Here is a 21287-nt window from a genome sequence, read left to right as displayed (position 1 = left end):
ATATGTTAAAATTATTATATATGAATAAATTAATGTATATGATAAATAAAATTCTTGAAAGTTATTTTCAAAATTATGTATATAATTAGTAATATATTATTACTTACAGGTGTTTCGTTGAAATGACTCTCCAATGGTAATTTTCACTATTCGATAATATAATACGGTGCCTATTTGTGAAAACAACTTTCGAGAGTTTTACTTTCAAACATATTCATATATTAAATTTATTTAAAGTTTAATACGTGCATTGTATGAATTTGTATATTCATATCGCTGATATATTTTTATATATATTAACAAATAATTAAAATTAATTATTAATGTTTATAGATTCATGGGAGAGTTCATATGATCTACTAACTTTTCTATTATATTATATTTAATTATATAAATATTATATAATATAATTATAATAAATAATATAAATTAAAATTAAAATTTTTAATCATTATTAAATTTATATATCTTACTTTTTTTATTATTAAAAAAATCATTAAAAAATATATATACGTTACTCTATCATTCTATTATTATACTTAAAATTTTATTTCAATTATTATTTTATTAATTATTAATTTCAAATATTTATATCTATATCTAATCTAATATCTATATTTAAACAATAATTAAGAAAATATAAAATGAATTATATTATATTCAGATACTGTCTTAATTAGTCTTAATTAATAAATCTAAACTTACATTTACTACAAAAACTTATTATTTAAATATTTTGTTATTTATGATATGAAAATGTGAGTCATTTATTATATTTATAAGTAAAAAAACATTTTCTTAACTTATTTGATACGATCATTGATAAATGCCGATTGATCATTGATTTTAATCGACAATTATCGAATGAATTAAGCGATCGTCGAGTGCACATATACGATACGTTGAGGTTAACAATGATACTTTTTGGGCAATAGATTTTTAAACGGTAGAATTTTATTATATTAAATAATTTTAAATATATATAATAATTTTAAATATAAGAACAAAATAGTATAAACAAAAAGAACAATTTTATGTTAATTTTTTACATATTATGCAGATAAAATTCTTTCCTTTAAAATATATTGTATATAAATATATATTTGTATATATATATTGTACATAAATATATAAATATATAATAATAAATGTTTTAAAAAAATTATTCTATATTATATGTACTTACATAAAAAAACACTTTATATTTTTATATTATAAATGAAATAAAATTTAAATAAAATCTTTTCATATACAAAGAAAATTTTTTCATATATAAATTCAATAATACACATAACAACATATAACTTCTTTATTAATATGATAAGTTATTTATTTATATCTATAAAAAATTAATTATGTAATTTTAATTTTAAAAATTTTATCACCAAAAATTAAATTCAATTTAGTAGAATTAAATAAACATAAATGTAAAAATATATGCAAATGATAACGCTTATCTAAAAACCTATTGTTAATCAACAAATCGACATTCTGTGACCTATTTTTTCTTACACGTGCCCAAAGTCTACCTGAAGAATAGATAAAATTGAAATTTATGTAAAATAAAAGTAGTTTAAAATGTGACTCAAACGGTTCCAATTCCGTATGAATCTCTTTTGCCTAATTATTTTTTTATTGTGAAATTTGTTAGTTTGAATTATCATACAAAAATTATAGTAAATTATTACTGTATTTTTGGAGTCTACATAAAATTTACAAATTTTCAAGTGAGTCTTTTTTTATTTAAATTGAATATATTCTTTTTTTTTTTTTTTATAAAATTCATTTTTATTGACTTTAATTATTGTATAAAATTAAAATATTAGCTCATACTTTATATATCATTATGATATGATTTTATTATATTAATTATGATATGAAATGCTAAATCTATTTGCTAAAGAAATTATTTATAAAAATATTAGTATTTGATTTGCACATATAATAGATTTATATATAAATTGTACTATATTATTTATAATATATATATATATATTATATATTTACATATATATATAAATTTATATAATATATATATATATTATATATTTTTATATATATATATAAATTTATATAAGTTTAAATTGACAAATATCAAAATGAAATTTACGGATTTATTTTTTAAATATTAATTTAATATTTTGTATTGTAATTTGATATTAATGCTGATAATGATGTATCTGTATTGTGCAATTTAAATTATCATATAATATATATAACTTTTTATCATGTTTATTTTATTTTAAGTATAAAATCGTTCCCAATCCTTTAGCGATTGGGAAATAAGGTTAATTGCTTACGTATTATAGATATATAAGATATAATGGTAATTTCATTTTTATTAATATAATTTTGATATATATGTATAGTTAATGTTATGATAAAATTTCTTTTTAATTATATAAATTACGTATCTATTATTTTTGAATGTGTATGGCAAAGGTAAAAATTATTTCTGTTAAATATTTACTATGTAATATAAATCTCTAATGTCAAATAAATACAGTCATTTTAAATCATTTATGTTTAATTTATAAAGCGATAAAATATTTAAAAATGATTAGTATTTAATATTATTATTCAACATTATTATTTTTACCTGATACTGCATTAATATGATTTTGCCTATGTAATGTGTATATATCAATGGTAGTTTCCTTCTAATATAGTAAGAGCAGAATAATTGTAGAATATTGTATTAAAAATAATAGAAAAACAGAGTGAAATAATGAACAAATCCTGGAATGTATTGGTGACGGGAGGTGCTGGGTACATTGGTTCTCATACAGTATTGGAATTATTGCAAGCAGATTTTGAGGTGGTGGTAATAGACAACCTTAGTAATGCTTATAAAGGTAAGAAATAACGAATCAAGTTTAAAAAAATAATGATTATTCCTTATAGTATTATTTTTATAAAATAATAACTCATGTTTATTCTAATAAAAACTAATAATAATTTTAAGAAAATATCAATTAATTAATATAGTTGATAATATAGTCAATAATAATTTAATGGATTATAGTAATTTTATGAACATATATAAAACATATAATATTGATAATAGTATTTAATTGTATATTGTATATAGATATATATATATATATATGAAAATATATGAAAATAAATATTTTCTTCTTAATTGAACTGAAAATAAATAATTATATAATATTTGTATGCAGGAAATGATAATACAAAACCAGAATGTTTATTACGAGTAGAAAAATTAACAAATAGAAAAATCATATTTGTTCAATGTGATGTAACAAATTTGGATGAATTACAAAAAGTATTTGAAAAGGTATAATAATGAATATTATTAAGAATAAATATACTATAATTAAAATGATTAAAATAATATTATTTTAGTATAAATTTCATTCTGTTATACATTTTGCTGCTTTAAAAGCTGTGGGTGAATCTTGTGAAAAACCCTTAGAATATTATAAAACAAATGTTTGTGGAACATTGAATTTATTAAAAGTTATGAAAGAATTCAATGTGAAATGTTTTATTTATTCAAGTAGTGCCACAGTTTATGGCATCCCAGAAAAACTACCATTAGTTGAAGATATGAAAACTGGTAATTGTACTAATCCTTATGGAAAAACAAAATATATGGTTGAAGAAATTTTGAAAGATCTGTGTATTTCAGATAAGGTGATGATTTTTCATTGTTTTACATATCATAATAAAATATTTATTATAGTCATGATTTGTTATATCTTTAAAACATTTTAATTGAATTAGGACTCATTTCAGGCATGGTCTGTTATATCTTTGAGATATTTTAATCCAGTTGGAGCTCATTCTTCTGGATTAATTGGAGAAGATCCTAATGGAATACCAAATAATTTAATGCCATATATTGCTCAGGTATCTGTAGGAAAAAGAGAAATTTTATATGTTTATGGGAATGATTATGATACTCCTGATGGAACAGGTAAGTAGAAAAAAATATAAAAATATTTATATGAAATTAATATATTATATTAATTTATGCTTATTTCTTAATTTATAGGCATACGAGATTATATTCACATTACGGATTTAGCTGTGGGCCATGTAAAAGCAATGATTTATCAAAAAATTCATAATTTTACAGGATTTAAAGTGTTTAATTTAGGTACTGGAAAAGGATATTCAGTATTAGAAGTTATACGAGCATTTGAAAAAGCATCGGGACGAAATATACCATATAAGATAATCGAACGCAGACCAGGTGATATCTCTGCAAGTTATGCAGATGCTAGTTTAGCTAATAAAGAACTAGGTTGGCAAGCTACTAAAAATATAGACAATATGTGTAAGTTACTATTTCAATAATATATGAAGAATTGCAATTTCTATAGAAATTAATAATTTACAATTAATTATTTTAATATATTTATTATAGGTTTAGATACATGGAGATGGCAACAAAATAATCCAAATGGATATAAATCTTCATAATAAATATTGAAATATTTCTTATAAGAAAATATAAAATATTTCAAGCAGAACATTTTATTTATATATTCAATTATTTTAAACATAAAGCCATGGTGGTGTCTGGTTACCAAAGTTTAAACCAAAGCCCAAACTAAATATTTATTTTATATTTAAAATTAATTATAAATATGTTTATTTTAAAAAAATTTTACATTTATATTTAATAATTACAATTAACAAGTCATTATCTTTTAAATGATAATTTATATACTAAATTATTGTGCCATAAAATAAATATGTTCCTATAATTGTAAAAAAGAATGATATTAATAAAATAATATTAAAATATTAAAATATTTTGAATTTTTGAATATTTTCAGCGTATAAATTTTACAAAATAAATATAAATAAGAAAAGAAAATAAAAGAAAAAAAATAGAGATTTTGCAATCATGCTTTAAAATGCTGTAGATTAAGCTAATATAATAAGAAAATTAAACCATAAAAGAATAGAAATAACATAAAAATTAATCGCCATTTGAAATATATCTTTTCAAAGATAAAATAAAGTATTCAAAAAGAATAGTCAATTCTTATTCTATCTTTGTCTTTCTTGTATTATTAGCTTTTCTTATTTATATGTATATTTTATTTATGGCATAGATTGAAGATGGCGTTGATTGCACAATTTTTACCTTATTTTTATCTTTTCTCTATTATTTCTTTTCTTTATTTATATTTACTTATTTTAGAAAAATATTCATACAAGATATCTCTGATTAATTGTGATTTTAAGTATTTATAAAAATATTTTATTCACAGCCAGCAAGTACAATTACTGTATTATCGGCAAAATATTTCGTTCAAAAAATAATAGATAGCGTAATAAAACAACTAATTTTCCATAATTTTGACATTTGTCCTAAATTATATATCTTTGTGAGACAGAAAGGTTATATATACTACATAACTTCTTGTTAAATAGATAATTATTTATTGTGACAATGACATCTGTCAAAGATCCATTAAGAGAAGACATTGAAAGTGAACCACCACCTTTTTTGGAAAATTCAGCAGATCATAATTTAAGATGTGAATCGCCAAAACGTGGAACTACTCTTTCGACAAGTACAAGTAGCTTCGAAGCATTAGATCCTCATGATCCGAATCTTAGTCGTTTAGCTAATACGATGTTTCAAAAAACTGGAGAATATTTACAAGAAGAACTTACCGCTACTCATGCCGATTATCGTTTATTAGAACGATTAAATAAAGAAACTATTGCGAAGTATACAGAGTTAAAAACAATATCATCTAGTGTAGCCCAATTTTTGGATTCTTTAAACGAAAAATATAAAAAGTTACAACCAATTTTAGATAATATCAATGAAATTGACGATAGTGTAACTAAACTAGAACAAGCTGCATATAAATTAGCAGCATATTCAAAACGATTAGAAGCAAAATTTAAAGATATTGAAAAAGATACAAAAAGTAAATAAAATTGTAATTTATCAAGATAAATATACAATTAAGTTAAATATTGTATCATTTAATTATTTAAATAAGAAATGTACATTAATGAAATTAAAATTACATTTTTTGTTATAAAAAAGGTAAGAAATAAAAACAATCATTAATTTTAATTTATATAATTAATTATATTAGAATACAGTCTCACACAGATACACACACATTTTTTTATAAAGATTCTGTAAAAATGTGTCGTGTGTTTTTTTTCTTACACTATATCACATAATATTTCTATATACTACATATTGTATTTTATTTATAAATGTATGTTAATCATTTTCTACATGAAAAATATGAAACATGATTAAAGTTGCCAGAAAATAATAAATAAGAAGTAAAATTTGTAATTTGAATAGAAATCAAAAATAAATATTCTTATATATATAATAAAAAATATAACTATAATGTATTAATATTAATATAGACACCATTTCAAAAATAACAATCTCCATTATTATATAATCTATTAATTAAATCCTATATTAATTGTACATGATGCAATTTTTTTTTATAGTTATATATCAGACAGTCATGAATATACAATTCATATTACATATTATCAGTATATCATTTTCTAATATAAATTTTGTTTAAATATAATAACTTGTTATATTATTGGATATAGTTAATCAAGTAGCACATGCAATAAATTTAGATCACATTGATTAATTGAAATTTCTCTATTATTATATATATATTTTTTAAGCATTTATCAGATATATATTTTTAAATTTATATTTATAAATAAAATCATTTAAACAATTTAGATAATTTATTGTTAAAATAATATTAAACTATATTGCAAAATACAAAATGCGAATTATGAATTATTTTTTGATATATGTCACAATATAATTGAATTTTTGATATTAAAATTATGATAAATAATTTTATTATACTGACTGCTCAAAACTGATTGCTTATTAATATCATTCGTGACATTTAACAATCTAAAAAATTTCCAGCCATCAATAATTCTAATGCAATTTCTGGTGCTATAGGAAATTCTGGTATTTCTGTGCTGCTATTTGTATAGCGTACTTTGTAGGTAAAATACATGCAAACCTTTTGTAATACATGAGATCTGTAAATAAAAAATATAAATAATTCTTTATTTCTCTATTTTTTATGAATATAATAATTTTATTGAAATTGAAATTGAAAAATTGAAAAAAAAAAAAACTTACGGAATTTCTCGAAAATTAACTTCATTAGCTTCATTTTCTGCAAACTGTCCAGGACCACTTAACATTGCTTTTATTGTTCCACTAGTTAAAGCATGTTCACGTTTAACAATAAATTCATGTCCATCACTGCTAACAAGTTTTACATACATTGCATTTGGTCCTTCACAACCTCCGTATATAATTCCACTTTCCTGCTAAAAGTTTATCCCAAAACTTATACATTATATTGTATTATATTAATTATTATATATTGAGTTAATATTTTAACTACCATACAACTATCCTACTGTTAGTAATGAAAGACAAGGAATATAAAAAACAGAAAAAGATCATTAAGCAGCAAAATTTTAATTTGCAGAAATAGGTACCGCATGCAGATCAATAGACGAAGTGCCTTCTTCTTCTTCTGCTTTATCGATATTTTCATCCTCATTGGGCTTGATCCAAAGAAAAATTAGCATTAATCAACAAACTGTTTACTATAATTTTCCTGTTTTCCAATTAGAAGAATTAATAAAATTGCAGTTATGATAGCAGCCCAATTGTAACAGCACATATATTTCTTCAAATACACTTCACATATCCCAACTGTTAAAAAAATAGCATGCATGATATTTTAAACAAAACATACCTTATCAGCTTGGGTGTTCACATCATTTGACATGTTTGTGTCCTATAGGATATTTATATTTCTAAAAAGAATAGCATCATTAAATGACATTAAATCATTAATTATGATAAATAACATATAAGAAATATAATATATACTTCAGAATATTTTAAATCAACATTTTTAAATCAATATTTTCGATTATAATTGAAGAGAATAGTTTTTATTAAATTATATCTTGTTGATATGTCTCTTAATTTGGATTATTTAAGGTTGATTTTTGTTCCATTATTTATTCAGATGAAAAATTTCTTTTGCACGTTAAATAATAATATTTCATAACGAGTCCAATATTAATATGCATTAATATGATTAATGAATAATGTAAAGGAAGTATATTATCAAAATGTATTATTAAAAAAGTAGTACTAGAAAGTAATCGGGCATAAAATAGAAAACAAGCAATATAAATTGTATTCAGAACATAATTTACGTTTATAATTTTACCTTTTTTTATGAAAATAATTATAACTTTATTTTGCTTCAGATCAATATCGTACATACCTCAACGAAAATTGTATAAATTCAGACTTTTTGATCACAATAAAGTTTCTTAATAAGCGCAATGGCAATTAATATGGCTGCTGGTGATATTGTATAGTTCTCGATAAATCGAAACTACTTCTCCATCTTCAGTTTAATTTATTCTACGATTGGATAAAGATTGGCGGGTAAAGAAGTTTATCTAAAAAAATTTAATATAACTTTTTATTTTTATACTATACTTATATGTGAAATATATATCGTAATTTAAATGAAAAGATTTATCTTTTTATAACTTATAATTTTATTTTATCGTGTAATCTTTTCAAATTTCAAATATAATGGAAACTGCAAAAACTAGGTGACAAAATATTTTCATAAAATTTCATGTGCAAATAAATATTGAATAAATATATTTAGTATATTTATGATATATTTTTTTTGATATATTTTAATTTTTATAGGTATTCGAGAACAACAGAAGAAATACATAAAAGTTTAGAATTAGCTGTTATTAAGGAATCTGATTTGCAGAATGTAACGCAAATTTTATATTCTGCACAAGAACATGATATAGAAAAACATATAAAATTATTAGAACTTGATGAACATTTAATAGAGGCAATAAAAAAAGGAGACAGGTATATATCTCCATTTAACTTTGTCAATTTTTTAATAATGATTTAATATTATTTGCAACATTTCAGTTTAACATTTCAGGGTAATAAAAAAGATTTTGCAGTATTATGTACACAAAATCGAACATATGATATTAGAGAAGCAGGAACATCTAATTCTTGTTTATTAGTACCAAAATTAAATTTATTTGAACAAACAAAAGTAAATACAGACCGAATAATAAAATATTATAATGTTTGTGGAATTTTTCATACATATTATGAGGTAAAAAAATTTCAAAATAAGCAAATATTTATAAAATTATTTGTGAATAAGTGTTTAAAATACTTTAGACAAAAGAATGTAAACCTAAATGGGAAAAATTACTTAATATACTTGAACCCACATCTTTTAAAGGAATGGAATATGAATCATCAATAAGTCAAGAACTTTTATATAATTGGCATAGATTACAAAATGAAATACAAGCCAGTGAAGATGAACTAATTCAAGCCTTAAATGATTATTTAATAGTTAATATTGATGGTATTATTTTTTACAAAATTAATATAATTGACATCAAATAATAATATAGTAATTAACATATATTAATATTTTAAATAATCATATTATTCTCTATTTTTTGATTTTAAGGTTACTTTCGTCTAATATCATTTGAATTTGAAGTTCGAAGTTTAACACTTATGTTAGATATTTTGGAAGAAAATAGTTGGGCATTAAATGAAGTAGATAAAGAATTTACATATGAATCTTTGAAAGAATTTATTTTTAAATCAGTTTTTGATGCTGTATTTGCAAGATATACACAAGTAAGTGAGAAGTCGAAAAAAGATGGAACATCATTATATAGGTAAATATAATTTTATACATATATTAATAAAAATTATTAATTTATTATAAGTTATAATGTTATAAGGTACAATGAAGAAAAATGTTGTAAGACTTTGGCAAAAGTACTCCTTGCTGTTTCTCCAACAACTGAATATAAACAATTTATGAAATCATGGCATATTGGCACACCAGAAAGTAAATTGAAAGTTATATAAAAAATTTATAATTAATATTTATATAAAATATGCTTATATTATTATATTATATTATATTTGTTTGTATATAGAAATAGAACCAAAAGAAGAATATTTAAAAGGAATTGCTCTTATCAAATGGAATAACTCAACAATGACAAGAGAAGTTGTATCATTCCCAGAAACTAATTTGCCAATAGATATTAATGAAAGATTTAATGAACTTTTTAAAGCAAAAAATAAATGGACAGTTCAGGAAATAACACCTTATATAATGTAGGTAAAAATTGCATTTATAAATATATTAAATTTTGTTTTCTTTTCATAAATTTTTTTTTTAGAAATTTAACAACAAACAAAATGAATGTTAATGCTCTTCTAACTAAACATGCTAGATGTTCAATTATTAATGGTATTAAATATTATAGTTCAAAATATGGTAAATAGTTAAGTAAAAATCATTTTAATAATACAATACTATAATTCAAGTTTTTTTTTTCTCTCCAAGAATCTGGTTTTCAGTTAATCAGCCTATCTCCTTCTCTTTCTCTGAAGAGCTATTATTTCCATTGTCCCATTGTTAAATATTACTTTCACTTTTAATTAGTTGATTTTTGCAAAAGTAGACTAGATATTGTTAAATTAATCAGTAAAATTAAATACATGAAATATAATTATAAGTGATAAAGAATAATTCCTGTTGATAATATGATAAGAGATTTTTGTAAAGTATAAAAAGAATAGTTTTTCTATAAAATAGAAAAAAAAGGAAAAGAACTACAATTGATTCATGAGCTGTTAATTTGTCTTACGTATAATTAAATAAAATAAATACTTATTGTCGAAATGACAAAAAAATATCAATACCATATTACGATTATTAATTAAATGGACGCATTTTTATTAAAATATGTACAATAATGTGAATATGTTAATGCTTGTTGTTGTTGATATTGTGCTGTTATGTAGCAATCTTAAAAGTATTCATAATGCTGAAATTATCTTACTATTTATTATTTTGCCTGTAGTAATAATACATAGTTACATTTACACAATTTTATAAATATTTTTTAAATATTGTGTCTTAATTTTTATTACTTAACTAATAACAGTGATTCAATGATGCTAGAATATTTTCATTTCAATAGTTATTTTATCCTTTTTTTAAAAAAAAAAATTACAACTATCTTTATATATACTAACAATTATAAATACTTCATATATTTATTATTTCGTTATACAAATTACGAAATCTTGTATGATTGTGGAAGATATTTAGCTATAAAAAAACTAAAATAAATTAAGCTTTTATTATTTTTAAATTGATTGTGTGCGCACGCGCTATATATGTATATATACAAATAATTGAGTAAGTTCATTGAATGATAATTGAAAAATTTATAATATATAATCAGCTCACTAATAAAATTTGTCACATATACAATTTTTTAAATTATCCAACATATATTTTATAAAAAAAAAAAGTTTTCTAACAATATTTTAATTTTATTATATCATCATATATTGTAATATTCGTCATAGCATACTTAAAAACTATTATTATTGTGTATTGTGTAAAGAAGAATTATAAAACAAAACATATATTTTATGTAATATTACAATATTGAAGATGATATAAACATGCATCATGAAAGATATAGGATTGAAAACTTTTAAATATTTCAATAGAATTCTGATAAATAAGTGACTACAATTTGTGAAAAAAAAATTGAATATAGTAAAATATATATGAAAAATAATATTTACTAGAAATAATACTTGTAACTCAATAATTAATATTATTATTAAATGATACAAATTTTGAATATTTATTTATATACAATTAAAGTAAATCTAAAAAAAAAAATATTTTATATTTTCGATGCAATAGCAGTGTCGAACATTGTAATCGTAAATTACAAATTCCTGGGATGTTATTAAAAGTATTACTGTACATGTATAATCAATAATAAAATTTGTTCGTATTGTACATATAAATACGCCTTGGCACATTAGTATTCAAAACTATAGTTGTGTAAAGTAATGAGCAATGTAAAAATCAGTCAAACATCATGGACAATAATTTTAATCCAATATGAAACTAAATTTTCTCCCAGGAATGTAAAAAAATAAATGTATAAAAATGGAATACTTAATTTATGGAATATTTAATAGATTTGTAAATGCACTGCCGTTATAAGCGCATTATGTTGACAAGTTATCAATACTATTCTTATGCAATGATGAAATTTGTATAAATATTTTATAGGAACTGACTTGTTGCTGAAGAATGATTCATTTTTTTTATAAAACATTTTATATAAATTTCACAAATTGATATGAATTACAAAATAATTACCTAATAGAAATAACATTCAGTCCCATTTTTTACAATTATAATCACTCCTTTTAGCAGGAAATAGACTATTATAAATTATAAATTCGTAAAAATAATTTTGTAAAATTGTATCCTATATGAAATTAAATTTTTTGCATAAAATATTTTGAACTATTCATTTAAATATATATTTATAAATATCTATATTTATGTATATATATAGAATTATTCAACTACATACTGGGTGATACAATAAGACAATCTTTGAAGCGATTATAGATATTATAATGATAATCTTTTTATAATTAATTTTTAATAATATATGCAATAATATATTTTTAATAATTATTATAATATATGCAATAAAATTTAAATATTTCATTTCATATAAATGTTGCGTCTGATATTAATAAAAATTATTTATGTTTATAATTTTTTAGACTCAAGGCTATCTTTTGCATCACCCAATTCACACATGATTATTATATAATAACAAATTAATAATAATTCTAAAACTTTGGAGTGATTTCTTTTCAGCTGTGACTTATGTTTTTTCTGTGATAATCCTAATCTATTCTATATCTAATGAATACTGCCTTATCTATAAGTACGTTTAGACAAAGTTTATTAAATGTTAAAAAGAGCTATAAAGCATAAATATTAAATCTCTTGCTGCTGAGTTATGTGTGAGATGTAAATGGGTAACTTGTACGATGTAGACTATATACATATAATTATTACTTCGAAGTTTTCCTGAAATTAATAAATAAAAAATATAATTGAGTAATGAGTATGAAAAATTTCGTACAAATTCATATAATAAATAATTTGATATTATTACTTATACCTTAATGCAAAGGCACCTCGTTGTTAGCTATCAGTTGTTGCATTTTCATTTGTTTTATTATTAGTTGTAAACACTGACTGTTGATTAATACCTGTTGTAACTGTTTGACTCGGATGAATAACAGGTCCAACTGTTTGGACTAAATTGCAGGTAACTGGTACCATTGGTGGCAAATTAACCGAATTATTCATAGGACTGATATTACAAGACAATGATGGTCTCTTTCTTTCTAAACTATTTGTCGTCATTTGTCTTCTTGTTGTCGAATTACGTTCAAGACTATTAGTAACAATATGATGCCTTCTTTCTAAACTAGAGCCGCTACTGACATCAGTTTGACTACCCTAAATAGAAAATTACATAAATTACATATAATTATAATTTTAAAAGATATAACTAAATATATAATAAAATATAAAATAAAATATATTAAACAATTTTTGAATACAATTACATTGTATAACATATTTTATATATTATATTAAATTTATTTCGAAATATGATTTACCTGCAATGAACGATCGACAGATTGACCCATTCTATGTAAAAGATCACCGCTTTGACTCTGTCTAAACGTAGTACCTTGACGTTCGCTCGATTGACTTCTCCTTAGAAATTGTTCTCCAGATTGACTGGAACGAATACGATTTTCTGACATCGATTCTTGTGAAGTATTAATATGATTTTGATTTTGGCAAATCTGATTATCTACATATGGATAACGAATACGTATCGAATCGATTACATCTAAAAGATTTTTCGCATCCATTGCTAAAATGTGAGCTGCTGAGAGCATCCCTCTGAAATTACATTAAATTTTTTTTGAAACTTATGTAGCGATAAATTAATATGCATTGAAAGAAGCACTTACTTTCGATATTCAGCATCTAATGTAGTAGCACTATATTTTTGAGCTTGTTTCATAGCTGTTACAAGTTCTGCCATGTCCTTACTAAGAACTTTATGCGCCATTTCTACTTCTCGATGAGCAGATATAGGTAATATATCCATCAAAGCATCGACAGATGAAAGTAACGCTCTCAATTCGATACCCACTTTACGTACTAATTCTAAATATTGATCAGCCTTGCTTTGTTGAACACCTTGTTTGCAATATTATTAAAATGTTACTAAAATTATTCAAATTTAATATTAAAAATAAAAATATATACCTTGAGATAAAGACATTACGGCACGAACTACGCTAGTGGTACAATCATATACTTTATCGTTCGTCCTATCTAGATCGGCAGTTGGTGTAGGTTCCATTTTCTATAAAATAAACATTCTTTTTATAATTTTGTTCTTGATTTAAAAAATTATTCTTCTAATTAGAAAAATTACCTTCACAACGATTACTTTTTCGGTACTTTTATCAGATCCTATAGAACCAGTATTAGCCCCGTGCTGTTCATGACTTGGTGATTGAGTAACCGAACGTGGAACTGGAGGACTCGCGCTTTCATCTCCACTCGTCGCAATAGATAGACGTTTCTAAATATCGAAATAAAAATTTTTAGAAAAAAATATTGAACCAAATTATTCATTGTAAATGTGAAAGTTGCAAGTAATTAATCGCACCTCTTCTCTTGCTAACCAACGACTATCTTCTTCCGATTGACGCTGTTGTTCTAAAAGTCGTTGTTCTAATAATTTTTGTTCGTCATCAATACCACTGCTGAAATTTTCCGTGATGCTATCGAATAACTGTGATTGTACGATTCTCTGAAAGAAAAAAATTTGTTTCAATTTTTATCGATTCGTTCGTAATCGTTATAATCATAATTCACTGTTTCAATGAGTTTAATAAACATATGTACATAATAAAATTAAAGAGATGCATAATTCTTGATGCAAAACCAATTTCAGAACAATAGTAGTGCAATTATAATTACATGCAGCTCAGATTGTTATAATGATAATATTATCTCCATTCATCATGCAAACAGATTAGCCTATCAAAACTGCAAAATAAAATTCATTTCAATTCAGTTATGAATAAAAAGTATCATCTAGTTATATATAAAATGAAAAAAAGGGCCATTGTGTAAATTTAAACAAACTAATGTGTAAACGCAACTGCATATACCAAAGCAATATACATTGTATATATACATGTATATGTATGTGTATATGTATGATCATGTATGTATATATGATGTATATGTATGAATCTATATGTATTGTATATATATATATATATTTAAATTGCAACAAAAGTATGGTGCTGCAAGAATTTCGAATTATAAATAAAAACAATATGCTGTTGCAGATAAAGGATGCGATTTTCATTCCTAGGAGGCGTTGCCAAACCTGATCTTGTTGTGCCTCCTCTGTCATCGAACTGCTTGATGACATTGTGCTATCACTGACTGCGGAAGATATCAGTGATCCAGAGAGTGTGCCATCTGTCGAACTTGTTAGTTGTTCATCTTGTTTTTGATTTACGAATGTAGTGATCTTTGCAACACCAGTTGCTATTTGAGGTGTAGTAGATCTTATCATCCCTGATTGTACTATTGGCTGTACTAAATACTGCGTTGCGTTTGTTGCAGCAGTAATTGGCAGATTCGCTACGTTGCATTGTGCTTGACTATGTTGCGTGGCAGTAATGGGAGTTGATTGTTGACCGATTACAATATTAGATGTGCTCGGATGAAGGTGTTGCTGGCTAGTTGGTTGGACCGTACCACCCGATGTGGCGAAATGCACTTGAATGGGATGACTCTGTGCTATTTCAAAAGACAATTGCTGCTGATTCATGTTCATCGCTTGGGAACTCGGCACATGGCTCGCAATTCCAGTTTGAATTTGTTGCACATACATAGGACCTTGAACCTTCTGAGCTTGCACGACCGTAACAGAAGTCGCTTGCGCCGTGTAAATTGGATTAGCGCCGATTGCTTGATTTTGTTGATTCGTATGTTGCGACGGTATGTAAGAAACAGATTGATGAATTGGATTTTGTTTTTGATTGTTTTGCGCATTCTGCGATTGAGGCATATACATCGGTTGTGATGTCGCTGTACTTATATTCGAATAAATTTGCTGATGTTGATAATTCTGAGCGTGTGCAGGTCGTGTTTGCAGGTTTGCTCCTGGAGTCGAAGTATGCGCTAAATTGCCTCTAACATTCGCTATGGTAGTTCCAACAGACACATTTACGGATTTCAAATCAGTCACATTTTGATTTTGGATGTTTTGCGCTCGGAATTTTAACACAGGTCCGTACAAACATTCCGTATTGGATGCAGAAATAGCAGCGTTACTCGAAGTAACAATCGGTATACGAGGATACACGACAGCAGTTGTAGGATTTTGTATGCAATTGGAATTTTGGCTCACCGGTTGAGCAACGTTAAAAGCTTGGTTCGTGTTATTAACAGAGAATTGGCCGAAATTTGACAATTGATTTTGATTGTTCAATCCTATGATACTATTCAAGCTGCTGGGCCCAAAGTTTCCAGGATTTTCACCAAAATTACCACCTACACTGGGACTTTGACTAAGATTACCAACGATGGCAGAACTTTGGGTGAAATTAGCGACAGGCCCGTATATTTCGCCGCAACTAGCTACACTAGTTGTTATTGGAATAGCACCGGACGTTGTGAATTTTTGCACGGGAGAATACAAATCTCCTGCAATGCTACCAACAACTTTTGAACTAACCGCGTACAAATTTTGCATCTCTTTAACCTTCTGCTGCTTTCTGTTAGCAGCGGGGGATTGAGCTTGTGTCGCGTCTGAAATGTTAAGACTAGACATGAGAGGAGTGTCTGAGGAATCGAGGGAATCCAAATTAGTGTCGGACAAAGTGGAATCTCCCGAATGAGTGTCATGAGAGGCGGAAGGTTCTGAAGTGGTTGGGTCGAAAAAGGGTAGATCTGAAACTAAAGCAGTGGTTAAGACTTGATCTTCGTCTTGAAATTGTACGGCTAAGGTATTGAAAGGCGAGGCAGGGGTTGTGTAGACGGAGGGACATACCCCCCTAGTTTGATTATCCTTGAGAAGTTGCGCGAGAACCTCGGGATTTTGCGCAACGATATATGTCGAGACCGGCGCTGCGGCGGTTAGCTGAGATTGATCCGTCGTGTTTTGCGGTTGCCTCGAAGGTTTCGGTGGCGGTACATCATCTGCCCCTGTAAATGACGAGAGATTATCCGCTTCGTGGACCATAAAATATCTCGAATATACGCCTTATATAAAGTTCTTTGTTCTTTATTTTTCATTCTACGTACCCCAAGACATGGCTTGTACTCTTCTGTTCTCCCGTCTCATCGTTTCTTGTTGCTGATGTTTCTCCTCCAATAAAATTTCACTGCAACGTTTAGTAATTTTTCGTAATGGAACAAAAAAAAAGATATCGACGATCGATACGAGAAAGAACAAGATGAAAGTGCATCACGTACTGTAAAGTTTCTCTGATCTCTTTGAACGTTGGTCGTTTACTGGGTTCGTAACTCCAACACTGAGACATCAAAGAATATAATCGTGGAGGGCAGTGATTCGGTAAAGCAAGTCTTTCTCCGTTTTCCAATTTACGGATCACTTCGTTATTTTTTACACCTTGAAATGGTTTTACGCCTAACATTAAAATTTCCCACATGCATACACCTACAAGGATAAAAAAAGAGTTATGTTTTTTGGAATATTAAAGGAAAAAAAGAACAGTTTTATTCATTGTAAAAGAAGAAATATCTACCAAACATCCAAACGTCAGAAGATGTAGTAAATCTTCGAAAATTAATACTCTCCGGTGCCATCCATTTAATGGGCAACTTACACCTACTTGCTGTATAATAACTTTGATCTTCCACCCACCTACTGAGACCAAAATCTGCTAATTTTACGGAATTGTGCGCAGAAACTAGCACGTTTCTCGCAGCAATGTCCCTGTATATGAAAATAAGTCGATGAAAATATATTTAGAATATAAATAATTATTAGAAACTCTCTTGAATCATAATTTTAATCAAAAGTATACCTACCTATGGACAAATTTCTTGCTTTCGAGATACGATAAGGCAGTGCTCAATTGAAATGTATAAAGTAGAAGAGTGGCGAGGTCTAGACGATGTTTGTTCGATTGCAGATAAGCCCGCATCTCTCCCAATTTGGCTAATTCCATTACCAACCAAATGGGTGGTTCAGAACATACACCGATAAGTCTTATAATATGAGGATGCTCGAATTGTTGCATTATATCTGAAATTTATATATCAAACATCTATATCATTTCTAAACTTTCATTGGATATAGATTCAATGAGAAATTAAAATTAAAATTTCTTTACAGGCTTCCTCGAGAAACTTTTCCGACGTCGCGAGATCAGCATCGACTTTACAGGTTTTCACCGCCACTGGTATAACTTGATTGTCCCGCCCTTTGTATGAACCTTTATGTACATTGCCAAATTGACCTTCTCCAATAATTTCACCTAATTCCACTTGATTCCTAACTATCTCGTAATCTCTGGCTGCAAAAATTATCAATGTTTAACAACATTTTTCGTACGAAATACAAATAAAATAATCTTCCCTTTTTAATACTCACTGGCTGGGGTCGAATAATCCCCTTCTTCGTCCACAATTTCCGCGTAGTCCTCCGACAAAATAGTCCCCGTTTTGCTTACGTTTTTCTCCGGGCTGTTGGAACCGTCTTGTCTGTATTTCGGGGGATGAGCATCTATTTCAAAGCGAGGGATACGATCAATAATCGGGAAAGAAATCGTCGTTCAAACTCGTCGTGCAAATCACTCTAAAGATCACTCTAAGTTAAATGGTTAAACTACGGTATGGGGTCATTCAAAACTACAAACCTTTGCATGGACAGGGATAATTTTTCCACGATGCAGCTTGGAAGTGTAAACGATTATGTAACTTAGTATCTTTCGTATAACATAAAAAAAAAAAAGAGGAAATTCGTGCGAGATATTTGGAAAGTGAAATATATATGTATATATATATATATATGCGATTATATTGTAAAAATACAATGGAGCTAAATATTTGTAAACAAAACAAATCTCTTTGTTCGACACACTATCACGAATATCGAGAAAAGCTAAAGGAAAAACGTTCGTTCGCATCAACATCGAAATTGCCCGTTTTAAAATGCGAAAAGAGAACAAAAAAAAAAAAATTGAAAATAATTTATTCGTAAAGCATGCCCGTCTTTACGGCTGCTTAAATATTTCGAGCAAAATGCTACTGTACATACGTACCTTTTCTGTTCCACAACGAGGTATTGGTTCCAGTGACAAGTCTACAATAACCGTCTATTAAATCCGCGAGACTTTCCGCTTGATCTAAACTCGAGCACGTGATACTAAGCGTTTCAGCGGCTCCGGCTATTCTTAATTTAATACAAGCTTTTGCGTGTTCCTTGCAATCGGACACCAGCGTTTGGATAGATTGTATCTGGGAGAATTCCGCGATTCTCGTTGGCTGCAAAAATTATATTGATTGACACGACTCGAAAGAAAGCACGTACGTTTGAAAGTTGTTTAAAGAAAGCTTAATACTGACCACCGTCCCGCCTCTATGAGCCATATAAGATATGCCCAAATCTGGTCCAATGACTAGTTCTACGGGTATAGACCAGCTCGACTGTAATAAAAAAAAAAAAAATTTAAACAACGTTGGAGGAATTGATCGCTTTCGAAATTAACGGAGCAAAATCTCACCCCCAAAGCGCATATGAACCTCTCCTGATCGAATCTATAATGAGCACGCAGAAGATCGAAGAACTTGAACATGCATTCTAGCTCCGACAATACCGCAACCTTTTTAAAGTGTTGTTGTATTAGCTTGCGCAACGCCTTTGGTTTCATTCCATTCAACACGGATCGTGGTAAAAACTTGTGCAGGCCGACCTGTGAAACGAACGTGACGATATTTTAAACGAAACTTGGAAACGATCAAAAAGTTGAAAAGTTCTTGGGGATTTCTTTTTCTCTCTCTCTCTCTGTACCTCTCGTTCCAGGTACTCGAGATTGCTCTTCTTGTCGAGAGCGATCTGTTGCATGTCTTTGAAAAAGTAGCGAATTTCTAGACAACACAATTGCACCGCCACGTCCTGATCGAGAGCCGCGTGATTCGCGCACAGATAATCGTTTCGAACCTACAATACAAACAATTTGATTTATATTCAACGTATATATATATATACATATGTACACTAGAAAGGTATAAAAATAGATTTCGAAGAAGATACCTGATCGTAATAATAATAGAAGGTCACTTTGTCCTTCTCGTACAGATCGTTGAGATTCTGTGGCAAGTATCGTACTCTCAGCTCATACCTCCATTCGCAATGAGGGTGTTTCTTTTCGTATTTTTCTTGAACCTGATTAAAATAATAACGAACGATTATTATTCGTGTTAAATTTGAAAAAAGAAAAAAAAATACCTGATACATGGTCGTGTCCTGATGCAACCAGTAACTCTCCCCCGATCCAGGATGATGCAGTCTCATGGCGTAAAGGTTATGATAGTGTCTGGTTCCAACCGCTAGCCGACTAGTCACCAAAGTGATGATACCCTTCACATCGATCGCGTCACCGAATTTAACAACGTTGAAACCACCTAAAAATCGATCGAATAGTTTTTACGTTACCAATAACACACACTCTTGCTTGAAGCAATTCTCTCGAAAAAAATGCTTGCTCCACTTCGATCATCACCACTTTGATTATCATTTCACTCGAGGGAGAGAAGATGGAGACCATTACCATTGGGCAGATGGACCTTCAAAGTCGCCTTGTCCATGGGGGTGGGTGATCCATGGGGTGGTGTGTTTCTTCCGCCTCCACTTCCCTGCACGCCTCCGCCGCCTCCTCCCCCACCGCCACCGCCTCCACCAGCTCCATCTCCTACGCCAGTGCTCATCCCCTCATGGCTGCGCGAAAAGGAAAATGACCGTTACCACAATCGTCTCGATGTATACATATCGCCATCTCTTCGTAAAATCTTGTCCAATAACAGCAATTGCAAAACGAACGATGAGCAATTTTATTAAGAGAAATTTCAATTTTCGCTATTCCGTCGTTTATCTGCGCGAGAGAAAGAGGGGCGCACACAGTTCACGACAATATACTTACGCGGAACAATTACGAATACGATCGTACGCAG

At 27.2% G+C, this 21287-nt stretch overlaps 5 protein-coding genes across 28 annotated transcripts in view; 3 read left to right on the top strand and 2 right to left on the bottom strand.

The window, feature by feature from the left end:
• Positions 1-1464: 1464 nt before the first annotated feature.
• LOC108000827 (UDP-glucose 4-epimerase) lies at positions 1465-4785 on the top strand. Of its 8 annotated transcripts, none has more exons than XM_062074489.1 (7): positions 1465-1727; positions 2670-2855; positions 3183-3301; positions 3370-3660; positions 3751-3943; positions 4022-4306; positions 4397-4785. In XM_062074489.1, exons 2-7 carry the CDS (start codon positions 2729-2731, stop codon positions 4450-4452), a joined length of 1071 nt encoding a protein of 356 aa, XP_061930473.1. In that variant the 5' UTR covers positions 1465-1727; positions 2670-2728; the 3' UTR covers positions 4453-4785. The 8 variants fall into 8 exon arrangements, with proteins under 8 accessions (XP_061930473.1, XP_061930471.1, XP_016916933.2 ...); XM_062074487.1 differs by having other exon boundaries at positions 1466-1727; positions 2712-2855; XM_017061444.3 differs by having other exon boundaries at positions 1467-1727; positions 2712-2855; positions 3763-3943.
• A 301-nt stretch (positions 4786-5086) lies between these two features.
• Positions 5087-7698, top strand: LOC108000828 (biogenesis of lysosome-related organelles complex 1 subunit 2). The gene is made up of 2 exons (XM_017061448.3): positions 5087-6046; positions 7509-7698. Exon 1 carries the CDS (start codon positions 5435-5437, stop codon positions 5930-5932), a length of 498 nt encoding a protein of 165 aa, XP_016916937.2. The 5' UTR covers positions 5087-5434; the 3' UTR covers positions 5933-6046; positions 7509-7698.
• On the bottom strand, positions 6067-8463 carry LOC108000829 (elongin-C). 7 transcript variants are annotated; one of them, XM_017061449.3, is made up of 5 exons: positions 8325-8463; positions 7782-7842; positions 7519-7587; positions 7151-7344; positions 6067-7047 (listed from the first exon to the last, which is right to left on the bottom strand). In XM_017061449.3, the coding sequence occupies exons 2-5, from the start codon at positions 7812-7814 to the stop codon at positions 6906-6908; spliced, it is 438 nt and encodes a 145-aa protein (XP_016916938.1). In that variant the 5' UTR covers positions 7815-7842; positions 8325-8463; the 3' UTR covers positions 6067-6905. The 7 variants fall into 7 exon arrangements, with proteins under 7 accessions (XP_016916938.1, XP_016916939.1, XP_061930476.1 ...); XM_017061450.3 differs by having other exon boundaries at positions 7151-7341; XM_062074492.1 differs by lacking the exon at positions 8325-8463 and adding an exon at positions 7919-8055.
• Positions 8464-8524: 61 nt separating this feature from the next.
• LOC108000826 (sister chromatid cohesion protein DCC1) lies at positions 8525-16213 on the top strand. 2 transcript variants are annotated; one of them, XM_017061441.3, is made up of 8 exons: positions 8525-8664; positions 8768-8944; positions 9011-9206; positions 9275-9467; positions 9576-9792; positions 9859-9968; positions 10060-10243; positions 15425-16213. In XM_017061441.3, exons 1-8 carry the CDS (start codon positions 8645-8647, stop codon positions 15426-15428), a joined length of 1101 nt encoding a protein of 366 aa, XP_016916930.1. In that variant the 5' UTR covers positions 8525-8644; the 3' UTR covers positions 15429-16213. The 2 variants fall into 2 exon arrangements, with proteins under 2 accessions (XP_016916930.1, XP_016916929.1); XM_017061440.3 differs by lacking the exon at positions 15425-16213 and adding an exon at positions 10309-10455.
• The window catches only part of LOC108000830 (focal adhesion kinase 1), a 31529-nt gene continuing 21196 nt past the window's right edge, over positions 10955-21287 (bottom strand). For 8 of the 10 annotated variants that reach the window (XM_062074466.1, XM_062074472.1, XM_062074467.1 and 5 more), the window contains 22 exons: positions 20888-21054; positions 20566-20741; positions 20371-20502; positions 20128-20277; positions 19841-20029; positions 19683-19763; positions 19379-19601; positions 18974-19009; positions 18709-18840; positions 18449-18631; positions 18144-18360; positions 17858-18048; positions 17565-17769; positions 17394-17473; positions 15466-17294; positions 14734-14877; positions 14497-14646; positions 14325-14424; positions 14024-14255; positions 13661-13952; positions 13153-13496; positions 10955-13058 (listed from right to left, as the gene is read on the bottom strand). In XM_062074466.1, coding sequence (XP_061930450.1) covers positions 13176-13496; positions 13661-13952; positions 14024-14255; positions 14325-14424; positions 14497-14646; positions 14734-14877; positions 15466-17294; positions 17394-17473; positions 17565-17769; positions 17858-18048; positions 18144-18360; positions 18449-18631; positions 18709-18840; positions 18974-19009; positions 19379-19601; positions 19683-19763; positions 19841-20029; positions 20128-20277; positions 20371-20502; positions 20566-20741; positions 20888-21054 — 5230 coding nt within the window. In that variant the 3' untranslated portion in view covers positions 10955-13058; positions 13153-13175. The remainder of the gene's footprint in view (positions 13059-13152; positions 13497-13660; positions 13953-14023; positions 14256-14324; positions 14425-14496; positions 14647-14733; positions 14878-15465; positions 17295-17393; positions 17474-17564; positions 17770-17857; positions 18049-18143; positions 18361-18448; positions 18632-18708; positions 18841-18973; positions 19010-19378; positions 19602-19682; positions 19764-19840; positions 20030-20127; positions 20278-20370; positions 20503-20565; positions 20742-20887; positions 21055-21287) is intronic. The other 2 variants (XM_062074471.1, XM_062074465.1) reach the window with 1 other exon arrangement.

The sequence above is a fragment of the Apis cerana genome, linkage group LG4, assembly GCF_029169275.1.
Source record: "Apis cerana isolate GH-2021 linkage group LG4, AcerK_1.0, whole genome shotgun sequence".
NCBI classification, from domain to species: domain Eukaryota; kingdom Metazoa; phylum Arthropoda; class Insecta; order Hymenoptera; family Apidae; genus Apis; species Apis cerana.
The sequence above is the reverse complement of the archived record's forward strand: the minus strand, read 5'-3'. Positions and strand labels throughout refer to the sequence as shown.

Excerpts from the sequence above, each read along its gene's own strand:
- LOC108000826 (XM_017061440.3), top strand. The coding sequence starts at position 8,645 with ATGGAAACTGCAAAAACTAG. Across the intron at positions 9,207-9,274 it reads TTTTTCATACATATTATGAG|ACAAAAGAATGTAAACCTAA; the intron begins GTAAAAAAATTT and ends AAAATACTTTAG. Across the intron at positions 10,244-10,308 it reads GAAATAACACCTTATATAAT|AAATTTAACAACAAACAAAA; the intron begins GTAGGTAAAAAT and ends TTTTTTTTTTAG.
- LOC108000828 (XM_017061448.3), top strand. The coding sequence starts at position 5,435 with ATGACATCTGTCAAAGATCCATTAAGAGAAGACATTGAAAGTGAACCA.
- LOC108000827 (XM_062074484.1), top strand. Across the intron at positions 2,856-3,182 it reads CCTTAGTAATGCTTATAAAG|GAAATGATAATACAAAACCA; the intron begins GTAAGAAATAAC and ends ATTTGTATGCAG. Across the intron at positions 3,661-3,750 it reads ATCTGTGTATTTCAGATAAG|GACTCATTTCAGGCATGGTC; the intron begins GTGATGATTTTT and ends TAATTGAATTAG.
- LOC108000829 (XM_017061449.3), bottom strand. The coding sequence starts at position 7,814 with ATGTCAAATGATGTGAACACCCAAGCTGATAAG. Across the intron at positions 7,345-7,518 it reads CGTCTATTGATCTGCATGCG|CAGGAAAGTGGAATTATATA; the intron begins GTACCTATTTCT and ends ATAAACTTTTAG. Across the intron at positions 7,048-7,150 it reads GTTAATTTTCGAGAAATTCC|ATCTCATGTATTACAAAAGG; the intron begins GTAAGTTTTTTT and ends TTTTATTTACAG.